General features: G+C 49.6%; 1 protein-coding gene across 5 annotated transcripts in view; it reads left to right on the top strand.

Moving 5' to 3' along the window:
* The window catches only part of snx25 (sorting nexin 25), a 369,244-nt gene that overhangs the window by 86,348 nt on the left and 259,975 nt on the right, over window positions 1-22,921 (top strand). The window contains exon 1 of one of the 5 annotated variants that reach the window (XM_072515887.1): window positions 7,209-7,344. The exons of the other annotated variants lie outside the window; for them this stretch is intronic. Within the exon in view, the coding sequence (XP_072371988.1) occupies window positions 7,224-7,344 (121 nt within the window). The 5' untranslated portion in view covers window positions 7,209-7,223. Of the gene's footprint in view, window positions 1-7,208; window positions 7,345-22,921 lie in introns of those variants that run through there. 5 annotated transcript variants of the gene reach the window in all.

Consider the following 22,921-nt stretch of genomic DNA (forward strand, 5'->3'; position numbering starts at 1 on the left):
GCTGTCCTCTTTCAAAGCTGGTGGGCCAACAGGCGACTCGCCTTTTCCCCATATTCATATCTCAGACCCTGTGCCTTCCTCCACTGTGCCTCTGCCCTCCCTGTGGTCAGCAGGTCGAACTCCGTCTGGAGTCGCCGCCTCTCCCTGTATAGTCCTTCGTCCGGGGCCTCCGCATATTTTTTTATCAACACTCAAAATCTCCCCCAGTAATCTTTCCCTTTCTTTGGCCTCTGTTTTCCCCTTGTGAGCCCTGATGGAGATCAACTCTCCCCTGACCACCGCCTTCAGCGCTTCCCATACTACCCCCACTCAGACCTCCCCATCATCGTTGGCCTCCAGGTACCTTTCGATACATCCCCGCACTCTTCCGCAGACTCCCTCATCCGCCAATAATCCCACATCCATTCGCCAGAGTGGACGCTGCTCCCTCTCCTCTCCTAGTTCCAGATCCTAGTTCCAGATCCACCCAATGTGGGGGATGGTCTGAAACAGCTATGGCCGAGCACTCCGTTCCTTCCACCCTCGAAATCAGTGACCTTCCCAAAACGAAGAAATCTATCCGGGAGTATACCTTATGGACATGGGAGAAAAAGGAGAACTCTTTGGCCAGCGGCCTAGCAAATCTCCACGGATGCACCCCCCCCATTTGTCCATAAACTCCCTAAGCACCTTGGCCTTCTTCCGGTCCTGGATCTAGATCTATCTAACCCTGGGTCTAGCACGGTGTTGAAGTGTCCTCACCCCCCCCCCCCCATTACCAGGTTTCCTACCTCCAGGTCCGGGATGCGTCCCAGCATCCGCTTCATAAATCCCGCATCATCCTAGTTCGGTCGGGGCATATACGTTGACCAGCACGACCTCCATTCCCTGCAGTCTGCCACTCACCATCACATATCTGCCCCCGCTGTCCGCTACAATGTTTGTAGCCTCGAACGACACCCGTTTCCCCACCAATATGGCCACCCCTCTATTCTTTGCGTCCAGCCCTGAGTGGAACACATGTTCCACCCATCCTTTCCTTAACCTAACCTGGTCCGCCACCTTCAGATGCGTCTCTTGAAGCATGGCCACGTCTGCGTTCAGTCCCTTTAAGTGCGCGAACACTCGGGCCCTCTTAATCGGCCTATTTAGGCCTCTCACGTTCCACGTGATCAGCCGGACTGGGGGGCTGCCCGCCCCCCTCCCCTGTCGACTAGCTATCACCCTCTCTGGGCCAGTCCCACGTCCCGGTTCCTCGCACCCACCCGACCCCCAGGCGGCGCATTCCCGCCTCGACCACCTTTTCTCTTACCAGCTCCCTTTCGATCTCCGCAGCAGCAACCCAGTTGTCCCCGCCCCCCCCCCCCCCCCGCTAGATCCCCATCTAGCATGGTTACTCCCCCCATATTGCTTCCGAAAGTCAGCTGACTTCAACTGACCCTGGCTTCTCCCGCTCTCTCCTTGACCCCCCCCCGTGTGAGGAACTCCCATCCTCCTTGCGCCTATCTTCCCGCCATCATCTCTCTGGCGCGGGAAAAGAAAAAGAAACCCCGCGCTTTCTAGAACCATCCCGCCCCCCATGGCGCAGCTCCCCCGACCGCCCCGTTCCCATTCCCCATCCCCCGCCTGTGTCTCTTCTTCCCCCCCCCCACCGGCGCCCACATTTCTCAGTGTGTCCCCCTCCCCAATTTACACCTCTATACGTCAGCATTGTCGTTTCCCCTCCAACATCAGTCCCTCAGTTCTGGTCCAGTTTCTCTTTTTGAATGAAGGTCCATGCTTCAAAATAGTAATGTCTATCCTGGTGCGTGACCCACAATCGCGCCGTGCAAAAACATCCCGAACTTCACTTTCTTCTTATGCAGCACCTCCTTGGCTTGATTGAAACTCTCCCTCCTTCTCGCCACCTCCGCGCTCCAATCCTGATACACTCGTATCACCGCATTCTCCCATCTGCTACTTCGTACCTTCTTGGCCCATCTCAGAACCACCTCTCTATCATTGAAGCAGTGAAATCGCACAATCATCGCCCTAGGTAGTTCTTCAGCCTTTGGTCTCCTCGCAGGGACCTGGTGGGCCCCTTCCACTTCCAAGGGGCCCGAGGGGGCCTCGGCTCCCATTAGCGAGCGTAGCATCGTGCTCGCGTAAGCCCCGCCGTCAGCTCCTTCCACTCCCTCGGGGAGACCCAGGATCCGGAGGTTCTTTCTCCTTGATCTATTTTCCAGGACTTCAATCCTTTCGATGCACTTCTTATGAAGCACCTCGTGCGTCTGCATTTTGACCGCCAGGCCCAGGATCTTGTCCTCGTTGTCCGTTACCTTCTGCTCCACCACACGGAGCTCTATCTCCTGGGCCTTTTGTGTCTCTTTAAGCCCCTCGATTGCCTGTAGCATCGGGGCCAGCACCTCCTTTTTTAGCAGCTCCACACACCGTCTTAAAAATTCATCCTGGTCCGGTCCCCATGTCGGCTGGGCTCTCTCCGACGCCATCTTGTTCCTTTCTTTCCTCTGCCGCTGCCCTCGAGGATTCTCCGAGATCTGGCCGCCGCCACCGATATTTTTCTTTCCCACTGGGGGGGGGGCGGGACTCCCTGTTGCCTCACTCCACACCGGGTTTTGTCGAAATGTTTTTTCCCGTTGGGGCTCTTAAAAGAGCCCGAAGGTCCGTCTAAGCTGGAGCTGCCGAAACGTGCGGATTAGGTGGTCATCGCCGCAACCAGAAGTCCATATGCATCCTTTTCTAATGTACATGCCTTCATAGTCTCTGGCTCTGATTTTGCTGGGACTGGCACAGTCACAGTCTCTCTTTTACTGTTCTCAATTGCCCACATTCTACTCCCCAGACATAAATGTTTAATCTCTGGAGTTAATGTGGTACAATGGATAATTGGGTCGACCTTATCTGCATCTTCACCGTCACTGGAAAGTACAATTGGTTCACTTGAAACTGCTGCGGGTTTTAAGTGCTTTATCTGGCTACTCGATGTCGGTGTCCTCAGGATTCTTGCTCCAATGTTCTGCTCATTTATCAGTGGAGTTTGCAGAGGTTCAATGCGATTAATATTCCCATCAGGGGTTGAAGAGTCATTACTGACTAACTGCTGGTCTCTGTAGTTGGGACTTTGCGGTTTTGTGTTGAAGGGAGACAGTTGTCCCTGCTGTAGATATGATTCAGGTTGTGTTATTTCCATTAAATGAGGATCAATGTCTTGTCCATTTTTTCAATCCGTACTAAAGCAATGGCAATTTTCAGTCTGCTCCTTGCAAGTTAGACATACAAGCAATTTCTTTAGCAAATCCTCAGCATCCTTCTGTGACTGTGCAGCATTATTAATATCTCTTCGGCTAGAATGATCCTGAAGGTCAGCGCATAATCCTTTTTTTCTTCGGGCTTGGAAGCGTCGATTCCTTTGGCTTGTCTTCATTTGAGCTTGAACAGTCATCAGCGCTGTGCCCTTCATTGTGGCATGATAGACAGTCATGGTCGTCCTGCTGTGCAGTGGAGCGTGGTAGACTGTTATAGCCTTCTTGCTGTTTACGTGAGCATGGCAGACTTGCATCGTCTGCCGCTAGTTGGTCAGAGGAGGTTGCTAGACCCTCATGGTCTTGTTCCTGCAAGGACTGCGCATCGGAGTCATGCGTTTCTGCAATTGTGGAGTATGTCCACGAGCTTGCTTGCTGTGGAGTCTTGTGACACTGGAGTCACGTCTTGTTCCTGCAAGGACTGCGGTGTGGAGTCTTGCATGTCTTCTTTCGTAGAGTCGGGAACCCTGAGCGGGGCGTGGACCACGCTCTGTGTGGCAGCAGGCCGCTCTCTGTGGGCTTGTACCGCTTTCTGTCTCTTAATTTCAGGCTGCAGCATCATCCTGCACTGATGAGTTGGGGCGTCATATCTGCTGGGTTGAAGATCCTCAAATCCGAAAAATGAATCCGCATCTGCGTCGGATTCAATGTGGGGGTCGCCAATGTGCAACACGAAAGGTTCGTCCGGGTCGTAGTCGTCTAGGACCATGGCGCTGTCATTGGGCTCGCGCGGTCCAGAAAAAATGTAAAGATCAGTATCGAAGTATTCGAGGTCGGAATCATCGGTTTGTGCGTAGGTAACTGCTTGTTGCAGGGTTCTTCGGAGGTTAAATTCATTTCCTGGTTCAATTTGAGGCATTGTGCTGTCATTCCAGGTGAAGGAAGGTTGTTTCACAGCTTTAAAAGATTTTTTCTTTGATTTGGGATGTTTCCCCTTTAAATTGTATTTGGGACGTTTTCCCTTTAATTTGGTGCGGTCTGGGGCCTCTGACATCATGACGCGCGTGACGTAGCATGTAGGAAGCGATTGCGCATGTGCAGATCGCTGTTCCTTTACCGATGGCCGTTTTCTTGATTGCGCATGCACGGCGTCTCGTGCATGCACAAACGAACCTTCCGTTTCTGCGCACTTCTCTCGCAACTGCGCTGGTGTAGTCCCTTTAGCAAGATGGCCGCCGACCTCGACCCAAATCGCTCTCTGGTCCGGGATTTCGGCCTCGAGGTGAGTACTGGGTCTTCTCCTACCTTTCCTTGCCGATTGGAGTGTGTCTTCCTCACAGTATTTGTCGAATTTGTCCAGGACTGCCTGGAAGTCGTACCTGTTTTGCCCCTTGGAGAACTTGAATTTTAAAAAGATTTCCTCGGCTTTTGCACCGGCGATGGTGAGGAGAAACTCTATTTTTTCATTATCGGCCAGGTCTTTAAGTTCGGCTGCCACCAGGTAGAATTCAAACGTTTGCCGGAATCGCTGCCAGTTTTCGCGGAGATCGCCGTGGCACCGGAGCGGCTGCGGAATCAGGAGCCCGTACATCTTGCCTGGGTATTGCTGGTTGTCACTGTACGCTGAGGTATGGCTATCTGGATTTAAGCAGTTCACTACTGGTACCATGTTTTGTTATGTTTCCTTTGTAACATAAGCGGCTTCCTTGTGTTGCATTTGTCAAGGAAGGTTGAGACGTGTAAATAACTTCAACTCATTTATTTACACACTATGTACACTTTTATAACTTGAGTTCGACACTACTGCTAATCCTATTGTAGCTACCTAACTGACTAACCAGCTGCTGTCTTCCACGTGGTGGGTGTAATCTTGAATCAACCCTGTGCCTCTCCTCACTGACTGTCTCCACTGGCCAAAAGGGCTGATCATGTGTGTGGTGTCCTTTATGTATGGGTTGGTGTAATGCCCCCTTTGGTCGTGTCACCTCCTTGTGTATCGTGAATGTCCATTGGTCGCCTCCCATCTAACTTATCTATTGGTTGAGTGTGTGTGTGTGTGATGTTTCTGGTGCTCCCTCTAGTGTCTGTCTAGCTTACATGTATTTACAGTGATGCACATCACCACACTCCAGTTATTGGAACATGAAAACATGGGGAATAAGAAGTAAGCCACTTGCCCCCTTGAGTCTGCTCTGCCTTCTACCTCCATGCCATTTTCCTGCACTATGACCATATTCCAGATGTCTTTAATATCTACAAAATCTAAAATCCATCAATCTCTGTCTTGAATATATTCAATGACTGAGCTTCCACAGCCCTCTGGGGGAGAGAATTCCAAACATTCACCACCCTCTGAATGAAGAAATTCCCTCTTGTCTTGGTCTTCATTGGCCTACCTTTGCTTCTAGACGTCCCCAGTCTGGCGAAACACCCTTTTCCCCAGGCTGGGGACGTCTCGAAACAAAGGGCTGTGGAAGCTCAGTCACTGAATATATTCAAGACAGTGATTGATGGATTTTAGATTTCTCGATATTAAAGACATCTTGAATTTGGTCATAGTGCAGTAAAATGGCATCGAAGTAGAAGGTGATCTAATTTAAGCATTCAAAATTCAACAAATTCACCTTTCATTTTTCTGATCTCTAGCAAATCTCCCCACTTAGGACAACCTCGCTAACCTAGGGATCAATCTGAACCTTCATTGCACTACCTCTATGGCAATTATCTCCTTCCTTGAGTAAAGAGACTAAAACTGTACTCTGAATACAATTGCAGTAAGACATCTTTATTCCTGCACTCACATTCTCTTGCAATAAAGGCCAACAGACTGTTTGCTTTCCTAATTGCTTGCTGCGCCTGCATGTTAGCTTTCAGTGACTTATGAACAGGGGCACCCTGGGCGGCACGGTAATGCAGTGGTTAGCACTGCTGCCTCACCCCACCAAGGACTCTGGTTTGATCCCGGCCCCAAGGTCACTGTCCGTGTGGAGTTTGCACAGTCTCCCCGTGTCTGTGTGGGCCTCACCCCCACAACCCAAAAATGTGCAGGGTAGGTGGATTGGTCACACTAAATTGCCCCTCAATTGGAAAAAAGGAATTGGGCACTTTAAATTTATAAAAAATAACAAGGACATCCTTTTGGGTATCAACACTTGCCAATATTTCACTATTTAAGAAATACTTTCCATTTCTGTTGTAAGGAATAACTTCACATTTTTCCACCTTATATGTCATGTTCTTGTCCACTCACTAAATCTATCAAAATCCACTTGAAGCCTGTTTGCATCCTCCTCACAATTCACATACTCACCTAGATTTGTGTTATCTACAAACTTGGAAATATTCTATTTTGTCCTCACATCCATATCATTAATATTGATTGTGAATAGCTGGGGCCCAAGTCCTGATCCATGTGGCACCAAAGTAGTCACAGCCTGCCAACCTGAAAATGCCAACCATTTATTCCTACTCTCTGTTTTCTGCCTGTTAACCAATTCATCCACACTAGTATATATTTTTTCAACTCAAGGATTTAATAGGATTTAGTTTCATTTCCAACATGTAGTGTAGCACCTGGTTTGCCCAAATACAACATCACAAGCACTCAAAAACACACATTGTTTAAATAATTACAAAGTCACATTTGCAATCAAAAAAACTTTAGCTTGGAAAATATCCATCACACCACGTCTCCAGATGGCAAGTGGTACTTAAGGTTTGACAGTAATTTGCTGCTACTGTCAGAGACTTGGTTCAGTAAAAAGCAAGTACTTGCATGTTATCTGGAACCCTGTTAATGTCCATTAGATGCTGCAATGTTGTATAAAATACTTCTCACGGGAAGGTGTGCCAATCAGCAATTGTACAGCTAGGGGGTGATGACTGATACATCTTGCATATATTAGAGAAATACAATAATATTTTAGGTGTGGAAGAGTTCAAGACATGTGCATTTGTTTGCAGCTCCAGCATAGAACTAGTCCATAGATCAAGGCCAATACAATGGATATCACAACTGCTGCAAGGAGGACACCAACAGCTATCTTTGCTGCTCCTGAGAGGACTCTGCAACATTTCCTTTTGCGAGGGCAGAAAGTATGGGTGTCTTCAGTGTGTGATGAATGTAGGAATTTTAACTATATTGTATTATAAGTATTTGGTGAAGTAAGGGTTGCTACCTTTATTCCCACTTAAACAACAAGAAAAGAACCATCTCAGCTTTCAATCCACCTTAAATACCAATGGCACAGAGGAATATTTGCTTTACAGAGTTATTGATTGAGAAAGAGATATTTTGACACTGTTTTAGAGAAAAGATCTAAAAGATGCAGAAACTCTAGCTGCATGGCTTCAAAAGCTGTTTCAACTGGCTTGTTTGAGTTCCCCTTTGTCCTCAGACAAGTCTGCACCGTTTTAGTGTGTTTGACTGCTGGAGTCATGTTTTGAAGGAATCTTGGTTTGAAAGACAACAAAGCTTTTAGGAGCTGGAGGTGCAATTTACCATCATAAAAAGCTTGAGCTCAAGCTATTTTATTTTGGTTAAGGGGATTCCCTGTGGGGATAATTAGTTTTCAACTTGGTTAAGATTATGTCATTGCTGTGTGGAGCTAAAGCATCAGGCCTTTTGAGAAAGATTTCAGTTCATTTCTGATCTCAATGAAGCTGTGTGCACAGTGAAACAGTTCTGCTCTTTTTGTAAGTTAGTTGAAATTAACTGTATTTAAAATGGTGCAGACTTGTCTGAGGACAAAGGGGAACTTAAACAAGCCAGTTGAAACAGCTTTTGAAGCCATGCAGCCAGAGTTTCTGCATGGGTCTGACTGGAGTTAGATCTTTTCTCTAAAACAGTGTCAAAATATCTCTTTCTCAATGAATAACTCTGTGAAGCAAATATTCCTCTGTGCCATTGGTATTTAAGGTGGATTGAAAGCTGAGATGGTTCTTTTCTTGTTGTTTAAGTGGGAATAAAAGTAGCAATTAAGGGTATTGTATTCACTGTTGAGTGGAATCGTTTAATAATCTTTATTGTCACAAGGAGGTTTACATTAACACTGCAATGAAGTTACTGTGAAAATACCCTAGTCACCAATCTCCGGCGCCTGTTCGGGTACACAGAGGGAGAATTCAGAATGTTCAAATTACCTACTATGTTAGTAATAAAGTTTGTTTTAATATACAATGTCCCTATTTCTTTGTGAAATCACTCCTGGAGCAAGTATCCTTTCCTCACAATCTTACAAAATTAAAATTAAATATTGGGACTTCTGTCCTGTATGCTAGTCACTGTTGGGGTCTGGTCTAGGATCATAATCAGTGTTACCAGCCCTTGATGTTGAAGTGTTTCAGACAAGACTTCAGCGGAAGTGTTGAAGTCTGAATTTCTGGCTATCCTTTTTCCAGCATCACATGTCATGGCACGCTTCTCCATTTCAGACAGAAGGCACACATTTGCACAACACAAAAGTAGACCACTCCACTCAACAGTGTTTGGATTTGTCGGCCCCAGAATGTAAAGGCCTACCCCAATCTCATGTGTTCTAATTCTGTTTCCTAACCTCTTGTCTGGGACCCTTATCAAAAGCCTTCTGAAAATCCAAATATACCACATCCACTGGTTTCCCCTCCCACCCACCCATCTATTCTGCTAGTTATGTCCTCAAAAACTCTTAACAGGTTTATCAAAGATTATTTTCCCTTCATAAATCCATGGTGACTCAGTCCAATTCTACCATTATTATCTAAGTATCCAGTTATCACATCCATTTTTTGTATATTGGAGCAGCACGGTAGCACAGTGGTTAGCACTATTACATCACAGTGCCAGGGTCCCAGCTTGGGTCACTGTCTGTGCGGAGTCCGCATGTTCTCCCGGTGTCTGCAAAGGTTTCCTCCTGACGGCCCAAAGATATGCAGATTTGGTGGATTGGCCATGGTCAATGTGAGGGGTTGCGGGTATATGGTGGAGGAGTGGACCGTAGGTAGAGTGCTCTTTCGGAGGGTCAGTGCAGACTCAATGGGCCGAGTGGCCTCCTTCTGCACTATGGGCATTCTATGGATTCCAATCTGTGGGAACCGTTCCAATTCTAGAAGATGATCAGCAATGCATCCATTATCTCTACAGCCACCTCTTTCAACACTCTGGGATGTATATCAGGTCAAGGGAATTTATCAACCTTCAGTCCCATTAATTTCTCCAGTACTTTGTTTTTTTGCAAGTACTGATTTCTTTCAGTACCTCATTCTTGCTCGTCTCCTGGTTCTGTAGCATTTTGGTGAGATTTTTTTGTGTCTTCTTCCATGAAAAGTATTTGTTTTGTTTCTCTGCTATTTCTCTGCCCATTATAAATTCTCCCGTCTCTGCCTCCAATGAGTACACATTGGTAGGAGGTTCCTGAGAGATGTTCTTCATTTTAAGTTTTTAACAGCCAGTAGCTATAATCTGTGATTTTCTGCTTACTAACTGGTACACAGATAATACATTGCAGACTCACTCTTTCTTGCCTGTTTGCTAAACTCTGCTTTGTTTGTCATGGCAGATGTTTTTAATTATCCACCGATGTTGCATTCAAATTATAATTGCTTTTTGTTTCATTTCATTTCTCCTATCAGAGTAATTTCTAAAATATAAAACATTACTGTCCTAGTTCCCTGAAGGCAGTGTTTGCATCAGTGACACACAATGACCTATCTGCCAGCACTGATCGGGGCAGTAGCAGCCTATAACCACATTAACAAAAGTCCCCAATAATAACAAGCTGAATTGTGCCTTCGCTGTAAGCCTTATATTGGACACCTGGGAGAGTGTGATACAAATAACAAATACTGAATGGCTGTCAGCGGCATATTATAAGTAGCAATCCAAGTAAGGGTTTCAGAGCTTCTTCTAAACTGAGAGTCATGCTCAACTCAGTTAAACATTAAATCCCTGTCGGTGATGGCCAATATTGTTTAATATGTTTACAATTTTTTTTCTGGGTTTGCTTTTAAGTCTTTGTTAGATTTTTTAAAAAAAATGTTTAAAAAAAAAAAAAAAAAAAAAATTTAGAATGCCCAATTATTTTTTTCCAATTAAGGGGCAATTTTAGTGTGGCCCATTCACGTACCCTGCACATCTTTGAGTTGTGGGGGTGAGACCCATGCAGATACGGGGAGAATGTGAAAACTCCACACGGACAGTGACCCGGGGCCGGGATCGAACCTTGGACCTCGGTGCCGTGAGGCAGCAGTGCTAACCGCTGCGCCACCTTGCTGCCCTCCTTTGGTAGATTATGATAGTGTTTTCTCCTATATTAGATTATCTTTGTTGGAATGAAGAATAGAAGGGGACAATACCTTTATTTATTATTACTTTTACATGGGGAGGGAAGAAAAAAGAAATCATTTTTTATTTGATTAACAGGAAACCATACAGATTGGAAACCTATACACAGAGCAATTCTTTAATGTTTTAAATTAGGTAAGGTGCACATAGGGGACACGGAGATTTAATAAAAGCTCCGCTAATTATGCCTTTTGGAGACTTGTTTTGTGTTTGGCGTTGGTCATGTGAAATGGCCTGTATGAAGTAAACTATTTGGAGAGTTTGTTTTGGAAGCGTCAACGTTTCAGGGCTGGATTTTCAGGGTAGGGAACCTGATGCCCAGATCATTTCTGGGACCCAACCCTGTGCCTGTCGTGCTGAAACAACGTTAAATTAATATGCAAGGTCCCTAATTGGGCCAGAGGGGAGCTCAGCACCTAATGAGAGATGCTGGTTGCTTCCTGGAGACAGAAACTGGCTTTGGCACGCAATGCTCAAAGGTTGACAGCAGCCATGACTGGGCTTGCCGTTGCCTTGCAGAGTGTCAGCACGGTGAAGACAAGTGCCAGCTGCTTAATGACAAGGTACTTGACCAAGTCTGCTCAGCGGATGACAATATTGTGCCGCCGCTTGAGCAGCTCAGCTGCAATAAACATTTTAATCCAGTAGTAGCATCACATTATGGCTCCCTGTATTGCTCCTGACTTTTGTGCACAAACATGTTTCCAATGTTTGCTCTTCATGTGCGCTGCTTTGACAATCTCCTGACTGCAGCCCGTTATCAGTGAGCTTAACAACCAATTAATTAGAGGTGAGCAGGTTGCTGATCCCATCCCACCCGCTTTGTTTCCTCATCGGAACATGGAATTAGGAGCAGAAGTTGGCAATTCAGCCCCTCGAGCCTGCTCCGCCATTCAATCAGATCATGGCTGATCTCTTCCTGATCTCAAATCCACCTCCCACCTGTTGCTCATATTCCTTTTAACCCGTTTTTTAAATCAGTAAAATATCTATCTCCCTCTTGAAACCATTTAATGACTCAGACTCCACCGCACTATGGGGCAGCGAGTTCCATAAATTCACCACCTCTACTAGAAGTAGTTTCCCCTCATGTCCTCATGTCAGGTCGAAATCTACCGCCTCTCAAAGACGAACAGAAATCTGGGAGGACCATAATTTTCACAGTCTGTACCCTCCCCGCCAGTGATAGCGGGAGCGTGTCCCATCTCTTAAAGTCCCCTTCCATTTGTTCTACCAACCGGGATAGATTTAACTTGTGCAGTGCCTCCCATTCCCGGGCCACCTGGACTCGCAGATATCGAAAACTCTTCCCAACCATTCTAAGCGGCAGCTCTCCCAGTCTCTTCTCCTGTCCTCTCGCCTGAATCACGAGCATCTCGCTTTTCCCCATGTTCAATTTATACTCTGAAAAATTGCCAATTCCCCCAAGATTCGCATTACTTGCCCCAAACTCTCCAACGGGTCTGAAATATACAAAAGCAGATCATCTGCGTAAAGCGAGACCCGGTGCTCCACCCCTCCCCGAACCAGCCCTTTCCAGTTCCTAGAGGCTCTTATCGCCATGGCCAATGGCTCTATGGCCAGAGCAAACAGTAATCGTCACTTGGTGTAGTTTAAAATACCTCGACCTCAGCTGGTTCGTACGCACACTCGCTACTGGTGCCTGATAGAGCAACCGCACCCAGTCAATAAAGCCCTCACCAAACCCAAACCTTCCCAACGGCTCCCACAGGTAATTCCACTCCACCCGATCAAAAGCCTTCTCCGCATCCACCACCACCTCCGCCTCCTCTCCTTCTGAGGGCATCATAATAACATTTAAAAGCCTTCGAACATTGGCCTTGAGTTGCCTGCCCTTTACAAATCCTGTCTGGTCTTCCCTTATCACCCGCGGGACATAGTCCTCTATCCTTGTGGCCAGTATCTTAGCCAGCAGTTTGGCATCCACATTCAGTAGAGAAATCGGCCTGTATGACTCGCATTGCTCCGGATCCTTCTCCTGTTTCAGGATCAATGAAATCGAGGACTGCGACATTGTTGGGGGGAGGACTCCGTTCTCTCTTGCTTCGTTAAATGTCCTCACCAGCAGTGGACTCAATATCTCTGAAAACTTCTTATAGAATTCCACCGGGTAGCCGTTAGGCCCCGGGGCCTAGCCCGACTGCATGTCCTCCAGCCCCTTGATTATTTCCTCAATCTCAATTGGGGCTCCCAGCCCTTCCACCAGATCCTCATCTACCCTCGGGAACCTCAACTGATCCAAAAACTGCCTCGTCCCCTCCATCCCAGCCGGGGGTTCCGACTCATATAGTTTACTATAGAAGTTCTTAAACACCTCGTTTACCCTCACTGGGTCCAGGACAGTATTCCCGCCTCTACTCTTTACTTTACCTATCTCCCTGGCCGCCTCCCTTTTCCAGAGCTGGTGCGCGAACATTCTGCTTGCCTTTTCCCCGCACTCATAAATCGCCCCCCTTGCCTTCCTCAACTGTTCCACCACTTTCCCTGTGGTCAACAGCCCAAACTCCGCCTGTAACCTCCGCCGCTCCGTCAGTAGCCCCGTGTCCGGGGCCTCCAAGTATCTCCTGTCCACCTGGAGTATCCCCTCCACTCATCTATCCCTCTCAGCCCATTCCGCCTTTTCTCTGTGGGCTCGTATCGAGATTAATTCCCATCTGACCACTGCCTTCAGAGCTTCCCAAACCGTCGCTGTGGAGACCTCCCCCGTATCATTTGTTTCCAGGTAGTTCTGGATGGACTTGTTAACCCGCCAACAGATCGCTTTGTCCGCTAGCAACCCCACATCCAGTCTCCACAGTGGGCGTTGCCCTCTCTCCATACTAACCCGTAGATCCACCCTATGCGGGGCATGATCCGACACTGCGATTGCCGAGTACTCAGTATCCACCAGTATCTGGTATTAGTGCCCTGCTCAGAACAAAAAAGTCGATGTGAGAGTATACCTTGTGGACATGTGAGAAAAAGGAAAATTCCTTCGCCCTTGGCTGTGCAAACCTCCATGGATCTACTCCCCTCATCTGTTCCATAAACCCTTTCAATTCCTTTGCCGCAGCCGGCCTCCTCCCTGTCCTGGATTTTGATCGGTCCAATTCCAGATCAATAACCGTGTTAAAGTCTCCTCCCATGATCAGGTTATGTGACTCTAACTCTGGGATCTTACCTAAACCCCGCCTCATAAATTCCACATCGTCCCAATTCGGAGCATATATGTTCACGAGTACCACCCACACTGCCTCCAGCTTCCCACTCACCATTATGTACCTACCCCCTTTGTCTGACACGATTCTCCCTGCCTCGAATGCCACTCGTTTGCTGATCAAGATCGCTACCCCCCTGGTCTTTGAGTCCAGCCCTGAGTGGAATACTTGGATGACCCACCCCTTTCTCAATCTCGTCTGGTCTGTAACCTTTAGGTGTGTCTCTTGTAGCATTGCCGCGTCTGCCTTCAGCCCCCTCATGCGCAGACACGCGAGCCCTCTTGACCGGCCCATTCAGCCCTCTGACTTTCCATGTAATCAGCCTGGTTGGGGGGCTTCCAGACCCCTCCGCCCCCACTCCCTGCCGACCAGCCATCACTCTTTTTAGGCAAGCCTCTAGCTCGCGCTCTCCGCCTCCTCGAGTTCCCACTCGGGCAGTCGCCGTTCCCGAACTCCCATTTGTCCCCTAGTAACAGTTCCTCCCCTGTCAGCAAAGCAGCTCCCCCTCTCCCCCAGCAACAACACTAGAAACCCAACCCACCAAGTCAAACTCCAGCTGAACACCTGCTCACCCCCCACTGCGCTTCAGAGAGTCAGCTGACACATGCTGACTTGATAGCGCCTGGCACCAAGCAGTCTGTCTCCCCATTGTTCTCTCCCCCCACATGGATAAACATTTTAAAAGTATCACATTCCCCAGTAAACAAACATCAGAAAAAACAGTGAAGAAACGGCCACTTTAGAAAAATAATCACCCAAAAAGCAGAACCAACCCCATCGCCCCTCTAACCAGCTCCCTGAAAGACAAAGTTACCTTTAGCCATCCGAACAGCCCCTTATTGCACATAGCACTACTTATATTTATACAACCCAGCACAACAAATCACCACCACAGTACTTCGCCAAGTCTTCAGTGTCTTTAAATTCACCTCCAGCCTCTTTTCTTCAATAAAAGTCCATACTTCGTTTGGCGTTTCAAAGTAGAAGTCCCGTTCCTCATGCGGGACCCACAGATGGGCTGGGTACATGTTATAACCTGCCTACTTACCATTGGCTGGGGACTAATGACAATCCCACAATCCTGTGGGAGTATGAGCTTCCCCAATGAGGGGGGCGAAGAAACCATTAGTAAACTCCTAGTATAAATAAAGCTGGCCAGTTTAGGAACCAGCAGGAAGGAGTGTGCAGCAAGGGAAGTTGCTGCTGCTGTTATATATATATATATATATATATATATATATATATAGGTTATTGTAAATAAATGTTATTACTTTGTATCCTTAAAACTCGTGCTGGATTCTTCGTGGCCCTCACAAAACTGGCGACGAAGGTTAAAGTGAATAGCTGTCTACACTGCTGAAGCCACCTCCCTGGATTTTTGTTGGATACAGGTTGGAAGTTTTCTATTATACCATGCCTCTGTACGGACGTTTGGATGTTTTTGATGCTGCGCTGGAAAGCTGGAACCAGTACGCACAACGGATGCGTTACTATTTCCGGGCAAACAATATCACCGAAAACGAGTGCCAGGTGGTTATATTGCCCACCGCCTGCGGCCCGCATACGTTTGGGGTGATTAGGAGCCTTACGTACCCAGCTGCGCCGGACACCAAAACGTTTGATGAACTTGTGAATATGTAGATCTTCAAATTTCTTTCTCTGTCAGTCTGGCCTCAATAAAAGTTGAGACGGATTCGCACGTAAACAGAAGTTATTTATTTAGCTTACAAGCTTGAATCATCTTACAGAAATGTAAGAGACATCCAGCTTCTTACATTCCAGAAAACGACTGAACTAAAAGACAAAGGGATCTCTGCAAAATCAATTCAAATGGTATCAAGTTTCACATACTCGACGGACATAGGTCAGCCTATGTCCCTCCTGACCTGTTCGATCTATTCTGATTGGCTCACTTCCAATCCCTTTCTCTGGCCCCTATCAATGAAGCATCACTCTCATAGACACACCTCTTCCTGCTTTTTCCATGCGGTCTCAAATTCCTTTGTCCCTAACTGCAAGAATCAAAGTGGCTTATTTCTACATTACATTAACTAGTAACTCTAAAGTAACTATTTTATATCACATTCGTCAAATATAGTGGGGCAACATTTTAACCCAACTCTGTCCACGATAGTCCAGCATTACCGGTTTAATACCGCTGAGAGGACCCCTGGAGAATCCCTTGCCGATTTTCTATCCAGGCTACGCAGGATTGCGGAGTATTGTGACTATGGTGAGACCTTGTCAGAAATGTTACGCGACTGTTTGGTTTGCGGTATTAACAATGCGGCCACCCAGAGAAAGTTGTTAGCTGAACCAACATTGACTTTTCAACAGGCCATTCAAATAGTATTGTCCCGAGAAAGCGCAGAACGAGGAGTGCAGGAGCTACAGGGAATGGAAGTGCATGCCTTGGGGCGCAACCCCTTCCGTCCGAAAACGTCCCCCCGCACTCCTGCGGTACCTTGGGCGAGGCAACGTCCGGACCGACGCCAGTGGCCGTCGGACATTCCTCCCCGAAGGGAGCCTTCTCCAGAACCAATGGATGAGGAGCCATGTCCGTGTCAGACTTGTAGGCGTCGACCCCGTTGCGGACGGCGGTCCTGGGGGCGCCAGAGGCGCCGTCGTTCCGACCGAAACTGGGACCAGCCCAGGGGCTGTAACTGGGACCAGCCCTGGGGCCGTACCTTCCATGTGGATGAACCTGCGGCGACTACTCCCGAGGACGTGGAGACGGAGGACGACTGCCTGCAATTGCATTGTGTAGCAGCTCCCCGTGTGGCCCCCATTAAGGTGACAGTACGGGTCAATGGCCACCCACTTGAGATGGAGTTGGACACTGGCTCAGCGGTCTCCGTGATCGCCCAGAGGACATTCGACCGCATCAAGCAGGGTATACAGACCCTTACATTAACCGACTCACAGGCCAGGTTGGCCACCTACACGGGGGAACCACTGGACATTGCAGGAACTACAATGACCCCTGTTGTTTATGGACGCCAGGAGGGGCGTTTCCCACGTATCGTGGTGCGCGGCCATGGGCCCAGCCTGTTGGGTCGGGACTGGTTGCGCCATTTCCGGTTGCAATGGCAGCACATCCTCCAAACAGTTTCTGAAGGGTTGACTGAGGTGCGAGGACGATACCCAGATGTATTCCAGCCTGGTTTGGGGAAAATGAAAGGGGCCGTAGCCCATATCCAAGTTGAACCAGGAGCCACGCCACGCTATTTCCGGGCACGCCCGGTGCCTTACGCCTTGCTCGAGAAGGGGAGCTCACTCGTTTGGAGAGTTTGGGTATAATCAGGCCTGTCTGTTTTGCTGACTGGGCAGCACCAATTGTACCTGTAATGAAGCCAGATGCCACAGTTCGCTTGTGTGGTGACTATAAACTTACAGTGAATACGGCTTCCTGACTCAACCGATATCCAATGCCTCGCATAGAGGATCTCTACGCGAAGCTTGCAGGTGGACTCTCGTTCACATAATTAGATATGAGTCACGCCTACCTGCAGTTGGAGCTGGACCCTGCCTCCCGACCATATGTAACGATTAATACACACCGGGGCCTGTATGTACACGGTTGCCCTTTGGAGTATCCTCTGCCTGCACAATTTTTCAACGTGTTATGGAGGGCATTTGAGAGGTTTACCACGTGTTGCTGTCTACTTAGATGACGTTTTGATTACAGGGACGTCGAAGCAGGAACATTCGGAAAATCTGGAGGCTGTCCTTAGACGCCTTTCGGAGGCTGGAGTCCGTTTACGTCGCACAAAGTGCATATTTCAGGCGAAGGAAGGAGTCTACCTAGGTTATCGGGTGGACCGCGAAGGTTTGCACCCCGTCGCAGAGAAGGTGCGTGCAATTCAACAGGCCCCCGCCCCGACTGACACTTCGCATCTTCGTTCTTTTCTCGGTCTCGTAATCTATTACGGGAAGTTCCTGCCCAATCTGGCAACTACGCTGGCCCCTTTGCACCTTCTGCTAAAGAAAAATCACACCTGGGTTTGGGGTCAGCCGCAAGAAACCGCTTTCCGGCGGGTAAAGCAACAATTGTCGTCGTCTGGGTTACTAACCCACTATGATCCTGGAAAGCCTTTGCTCGTCACATGTGATGCATCCCCCTATGGTATTGGGGCCGTCCTGTCCCACAAGATGGAGAACGGGGCCGAGCGACCAATAGCTTTCGCCTCCCGCACATTGACTGCAGCGGAGAAAAAGTACGCGCAGATCGAGAAGGAGGGCCTGGCAGTGGTTTTTGCGGTGAAACGCTTCCACCAGTACGTGTATGGCCGCCATTTCACTATCGTAACTGATCATAAGCCTCTGCTGGGACTTTTCAGAGAGGATAAGCCAAAACCGCCCATTGCTTCCGCACGGATCCAGCGCTGGGCTTTGTTGCTTGCTGCATACGAGTATTCTCTGGAGCACAAACCAGGTACGCAGATAGCAAATGCCGACGCACTGAGCCGATTGCCTTTATCGACCGGCCCCATATCGACCCCCACAACCGGAGAGGTGGTTGCAACCCTAAATTTTATGGACACCTTCCCTGTCACGGCATCACAGATCCGTGAGTGGACCCAGACGGAGCCAGTCCTGTCAAAGGTTCGGCACATAGTCCTGTATGGTGGGCAGCATAGACAGCTCCCAGGCGAGTTGCGGGCATTTTCCTCCAAGCTGTCAGAATTCAGCGTGGAAGACGGCATCCTCTTGTGGGGTACGCGTGTGATTGTCCCGGAAAAAGGCCAGGATCTGATACTAACAGACTTGCACAATGGGCATCCAGGTGTGACCAAAATGAAAATGTTGGCCCGGAGTTATGTCTGTGGCCAGGCCTCGACACCGACATTGAGAAGGTGGCCCAAAACTGCTCCATTTGCCAGGAGCATCAGAAGCTTCCGTCGGCCGCGCTCCTGCATCACTGGGAATGGCCAGGGCGGCCTTGGGCACGCTTGCATGTAGATTTTGCAGGCCCTTTTCAAGGATCCATGTTCCTTCTATTAATTGACGCCCAGTCTAAATGGCTAGAGGTGCATAAGATGCAGGGGACAACGTCCTGCGCAACAATTGAAAAGATGCGTTTGTCGTTTAGTACGCGTGGCCTCCCCGAGGTGCTGGTCACGGATAACGGCACTCCATTCACGAGTGAGGAGTTTGCGAGGTTCACGAAGATGAATGGCATACGCCATATCCGCACTGCCCCTTACCACCCGGCTTCAAATGGGTTGGCAGAGCGCGCAGTGCAGACATTCAAAAGAGACTAAAGAAGCAGTCTTCCGGATCAATGGACACGAGACTGGCTCGCTTTTTGTTCACGTATAGGACCACCCCCCCCATGCGGTGACTGGGGTAGCTCCCGCAGAACTCCTAATGGGCCGGAGACTTCGAACCCGCCTTAGTATGGTTTTCCCGGACATTGGCGCAAAAGTGCGCCGCACACAAGAACGGCAGGGACAGGGATTTTCTCGGCATCGGCCGATTCGGCAGTTTGCGCCCGGTGACCCAGTGTTCGTTTGGAATTTTGCTGGTGGTGCCCAGTGGGTTCCTGGTGTAATCTTTCACCAAACGGGCCCTATATCTTACCAGGTGCAAGCCCAGGGTCGTCTCCAGCGCAAACATGTAGACCACGTTCGGTCCAGAAGACTATCCCCTCAAAAGATTCCCCGCCCCCGGAGCTCATTTCTACAGCCGCAGAGACCAGAGACAAGGGAAGGTAGTCCTCACAATCTTCCACTGGTGCCTCACTCGAAGCCTGCGCAGGTCGTTACAGAACCGAATGGAGATAGAGACGCTGACATGACGGAGGCAGCAGACTCTGAGCTGGAGACGCAGGATGCATCAGAGGGGGAATCCTCGGGTCCACGGGCCGTCGATGTACAACCGTTGCGCCGTTCATCACGGAAGCGCCGGTCTCCGTCTCGTTACACGCCGCCTGATCCAGCGCCGCGTGCAAATGGTGTCCGGCCTGCGGCAAAACTAGCCCGACGCCCTCCTTCGCCAGGGTCTTCGGTCGATTCCTTGGACTTTGGGGGGGGAGGGATGTTATAACCTGCCTATTTACCATTGGCTGGGGACTAATGACAATCCCACAATCCGTGGCGCTCTCAAAAGTACAGCATCCCAAACTTCACCCCCCTTCTCAAAGAGGGCCGTTTTTGCACAATTAAACCCAGCTCGCCTTTTGGCCAGATCCGCGCCCAGGTCCTGATAAATGCGCAGCTCACAGTTCTCCCATTTGCTGCTCCGTCCTTCTTGGTCCACCGCAGAACGTGTTGCTTGTTCAGGAATCGGTGAAAGCGTACCACCATTGCCCTCGGCTGCCCGTTCGCTTGGGGCTTCTTCGCGAGGGCTCTGTGCGCACTATCTATTTCCTTTTTCTAAAAAAAAAATCTTGATTCAAATTTTCAACAACCCCCCCCCCCTACAGAAAAAAGAAACAAGAACACAACCCGCAAGAATTATACATAGAATTTCCCCAAACTACCATAGCCCCCCATATAACAATAAAATCACAAATAGGGAAACGCACCCCCCCGCCCCGGGTTGCTGCTGCTGCTGACCTCCTACTAACGCTCTGTGAGAAAGTCTAGGAACGGTTGCCACCGCCTGAAGGACTCTTGCACAGACCCTCACAAGGCAAACTTTATCCTCTCCAGCTTGATGAACCCTGCCATGTCATTAATCCAGGCTTCCACGCTAGGGGGTTTCCGCATCCTTCCGCAGTAACAAAATCCTCCGCCGGGCTACCAGGGACACGAAGGCCAGAATACCGGCCTCTTTCGCCTCCTGCACCCCCGGCTTGTCCGATACCCCAAATAAAGCTACCCCTCCGCTCTGCTTGACCCGGGCGTTCACCACCTTGGACATAGTCCTCGCAAAGCCCATCCAAAACCCATCAATCACCGGGCACGTCCAGAACATAGGGGCGTGATTTGCTGAGCTGCCCGAGCACCTCACACATCTGTCCTCCACCCCAAAGAACCTGTGAGTAACTATAAACTGTATTAGGCTGAGCCTGGTGCAAGAGGATGAAGAATTAACCCTACTCAGGGCATCAGCCCACAGACTCTCGTCTAGCTCCTCCCTGAGCTCCTCCTCCCATTTGCCCTTTAGCTCCCCCACCGAGGTCTCCTCTTCGTGCAGCTCCTGGTAAATTACCGAGACCTTGCCTTCTCCAACCCATACCCCCGAGATCACCCTGTCCTGAATCCTGCGTGCTGGAAGCAGCGTGAATTCCCTCACCTGCTGCCTCACGAACGCCCTCACTTGCATGTACCTGAAAGCGTCTCCCGGGGGTAGCCCAAACTTCTCCTCCAGCGCCCCTAGGCTCCCAAATGTCCCATCAATGAACAGGTCCCCCTTTCTTTTAATCCCTGCCCGATGCCAGCTCAGAAACCCCCCCATCCATCCTTCGCGGGACGAACCAATGGTTCTCTCGAATCGTTGACCAAACCGAGGCCCCCACCTCAGCCCTATGACACCTCCATTGCCCCCAAATCTTCAGCGTCGCCGCCACCACCGGACTCATGGTATACCTTGTCGGCGGGAGCGGCAACGGTGGCGTCACCAGTGCCCTCAGACTCGTGCCCACACAGGACGCCATCTCGAGCCTCTTCCACTCTGCCCCCTCCCCTTCCATTACCCACTTACGGCTCATCGCCACATTGGCTGCCCAGTAGTAGCCACATAGATTCGGCAATGCCAGCCCTCCTCTGTCCCTGCTATGCTCCAGGAAAACCTTTTTTACCCTCGGGGTCTTATTCGCCCACACAAATCCCATGATGCTGCTGCTTACCCATTTAAAAAAGGCATTAGGGATCAGAATGGGAAGGCACTGAAATACAAAGAGAAACCTCGGAAGGACCGTCATTTTAACCGACTGCACCCTACCCGCCAGTGAGAGTGGCAGCATATCCCATCTTTTAAAATCCTCCTCAATCTGCTCCTCCAACCGTGTCAAATTGAGATTGTGCAGGACCCCCCAACTCCTAGCTACCTGGATCCCTAGGTACCGAAAGCTCCTTTCCGTCCTCTTCAGCAGAAGCTCATCTATACCCCTTCCCTGGGTGCACCACAAAGAGCTCACTCTTCCCCACGTTAAGTTATACACCCCGAAAAGTCCCCAAACTCCCTAAGGATCCGCTTGACCTCCGCCATCCCCTCCACTGGGTCCGCAACATACAATAACAGATCATCGGACCCCCCCCCCCCCCCCCCGGGAACCAATCCCCTCCAGTTCCTAGACTCCCTCAATGCCATGGCCAGAGTCTCAATTGCCAGTGCAAACAACAAGGGGGACAGTGGACACCCCTGCCTCGTCCCCCGGTACAGCCGAAAGTACTCCGACCTCCGCCGGTTCGTAGCCACACTCGCCACCGGGGCTTTATATAGTAGCCTAACCCAACTGATGAACCCCTCCCCGAACCCAAACCTCCGCAGCACCTCCCAAAGATACTCCCACTCCATCCTATCGAAGACCTTCACTACCTCCGCTTCCCCCGCCACCGAAGGCATCATAATTATATTAAGGTGACTCCGCACTGTAATGTTCCGCTTCAAGATCAAAGAGATCAGCGCCCTGGACATTGTCGGGGGCAAGGTCTCCCCCTTCCTCGCCTCATTGAAAGTCCTCACTAGCAGCGGGCCCAGCAGGTCCACGTACTTCCTATAAAATTCTACCGGGAACCCATCCGGCCCCGGGGCCTTCCCTGCCTGCATGCTCCCTAATCCCTTAACCAGCTCCTCCAGCACAATCGGTGCCCCCAGCCTAACCACCTGCTCCACCTCCACCCTCAGGAACCTCAGCCGATCTAGAAATTGGCGCATTCCCCCTCCCCGTCGGGGACTCTGACCTATACAGCTCCTCATAGAAGTCCCTAAATGCCTTGTTTATTCCCACCACACTCCGCACCGTGTTCCCCCCCTTTATCCCTAACTCCACCAATGCCCCTCGCTGCCTCCCTCTTCCGAAGCTGATGTGCCAGCATCCAACTCGCATTCTCCTCATACTCATACGCCCCCTGCGCTTTCCTCCACTGCACCTCTGCTTTCCCAGTAGTCAGCAAGTCGAATTCAGTCTGGAAGTTCCATCGCTCCCCAAGTAGTCCCTCCTCGGGGGCCTCTGCATAGCTCCTGTCCACCCTTAATATAACCCCCACCAG

This window comes from Scyliorhinus torazame, chromosome 9 (genome assembly GCF_047496885.1).
Source record: "Scyliorhinus torazame isolate Kashiwa2021f chromosome 9, sScyTor2.1, whole genome shotgun sequence".
NCBI lineage: Eukaryota > Metazoa > Chordata > Chondrichthyes > Carcharhiniformes > Scyliorhinidae > Scyliorhinus > Scyliorhinus torazame.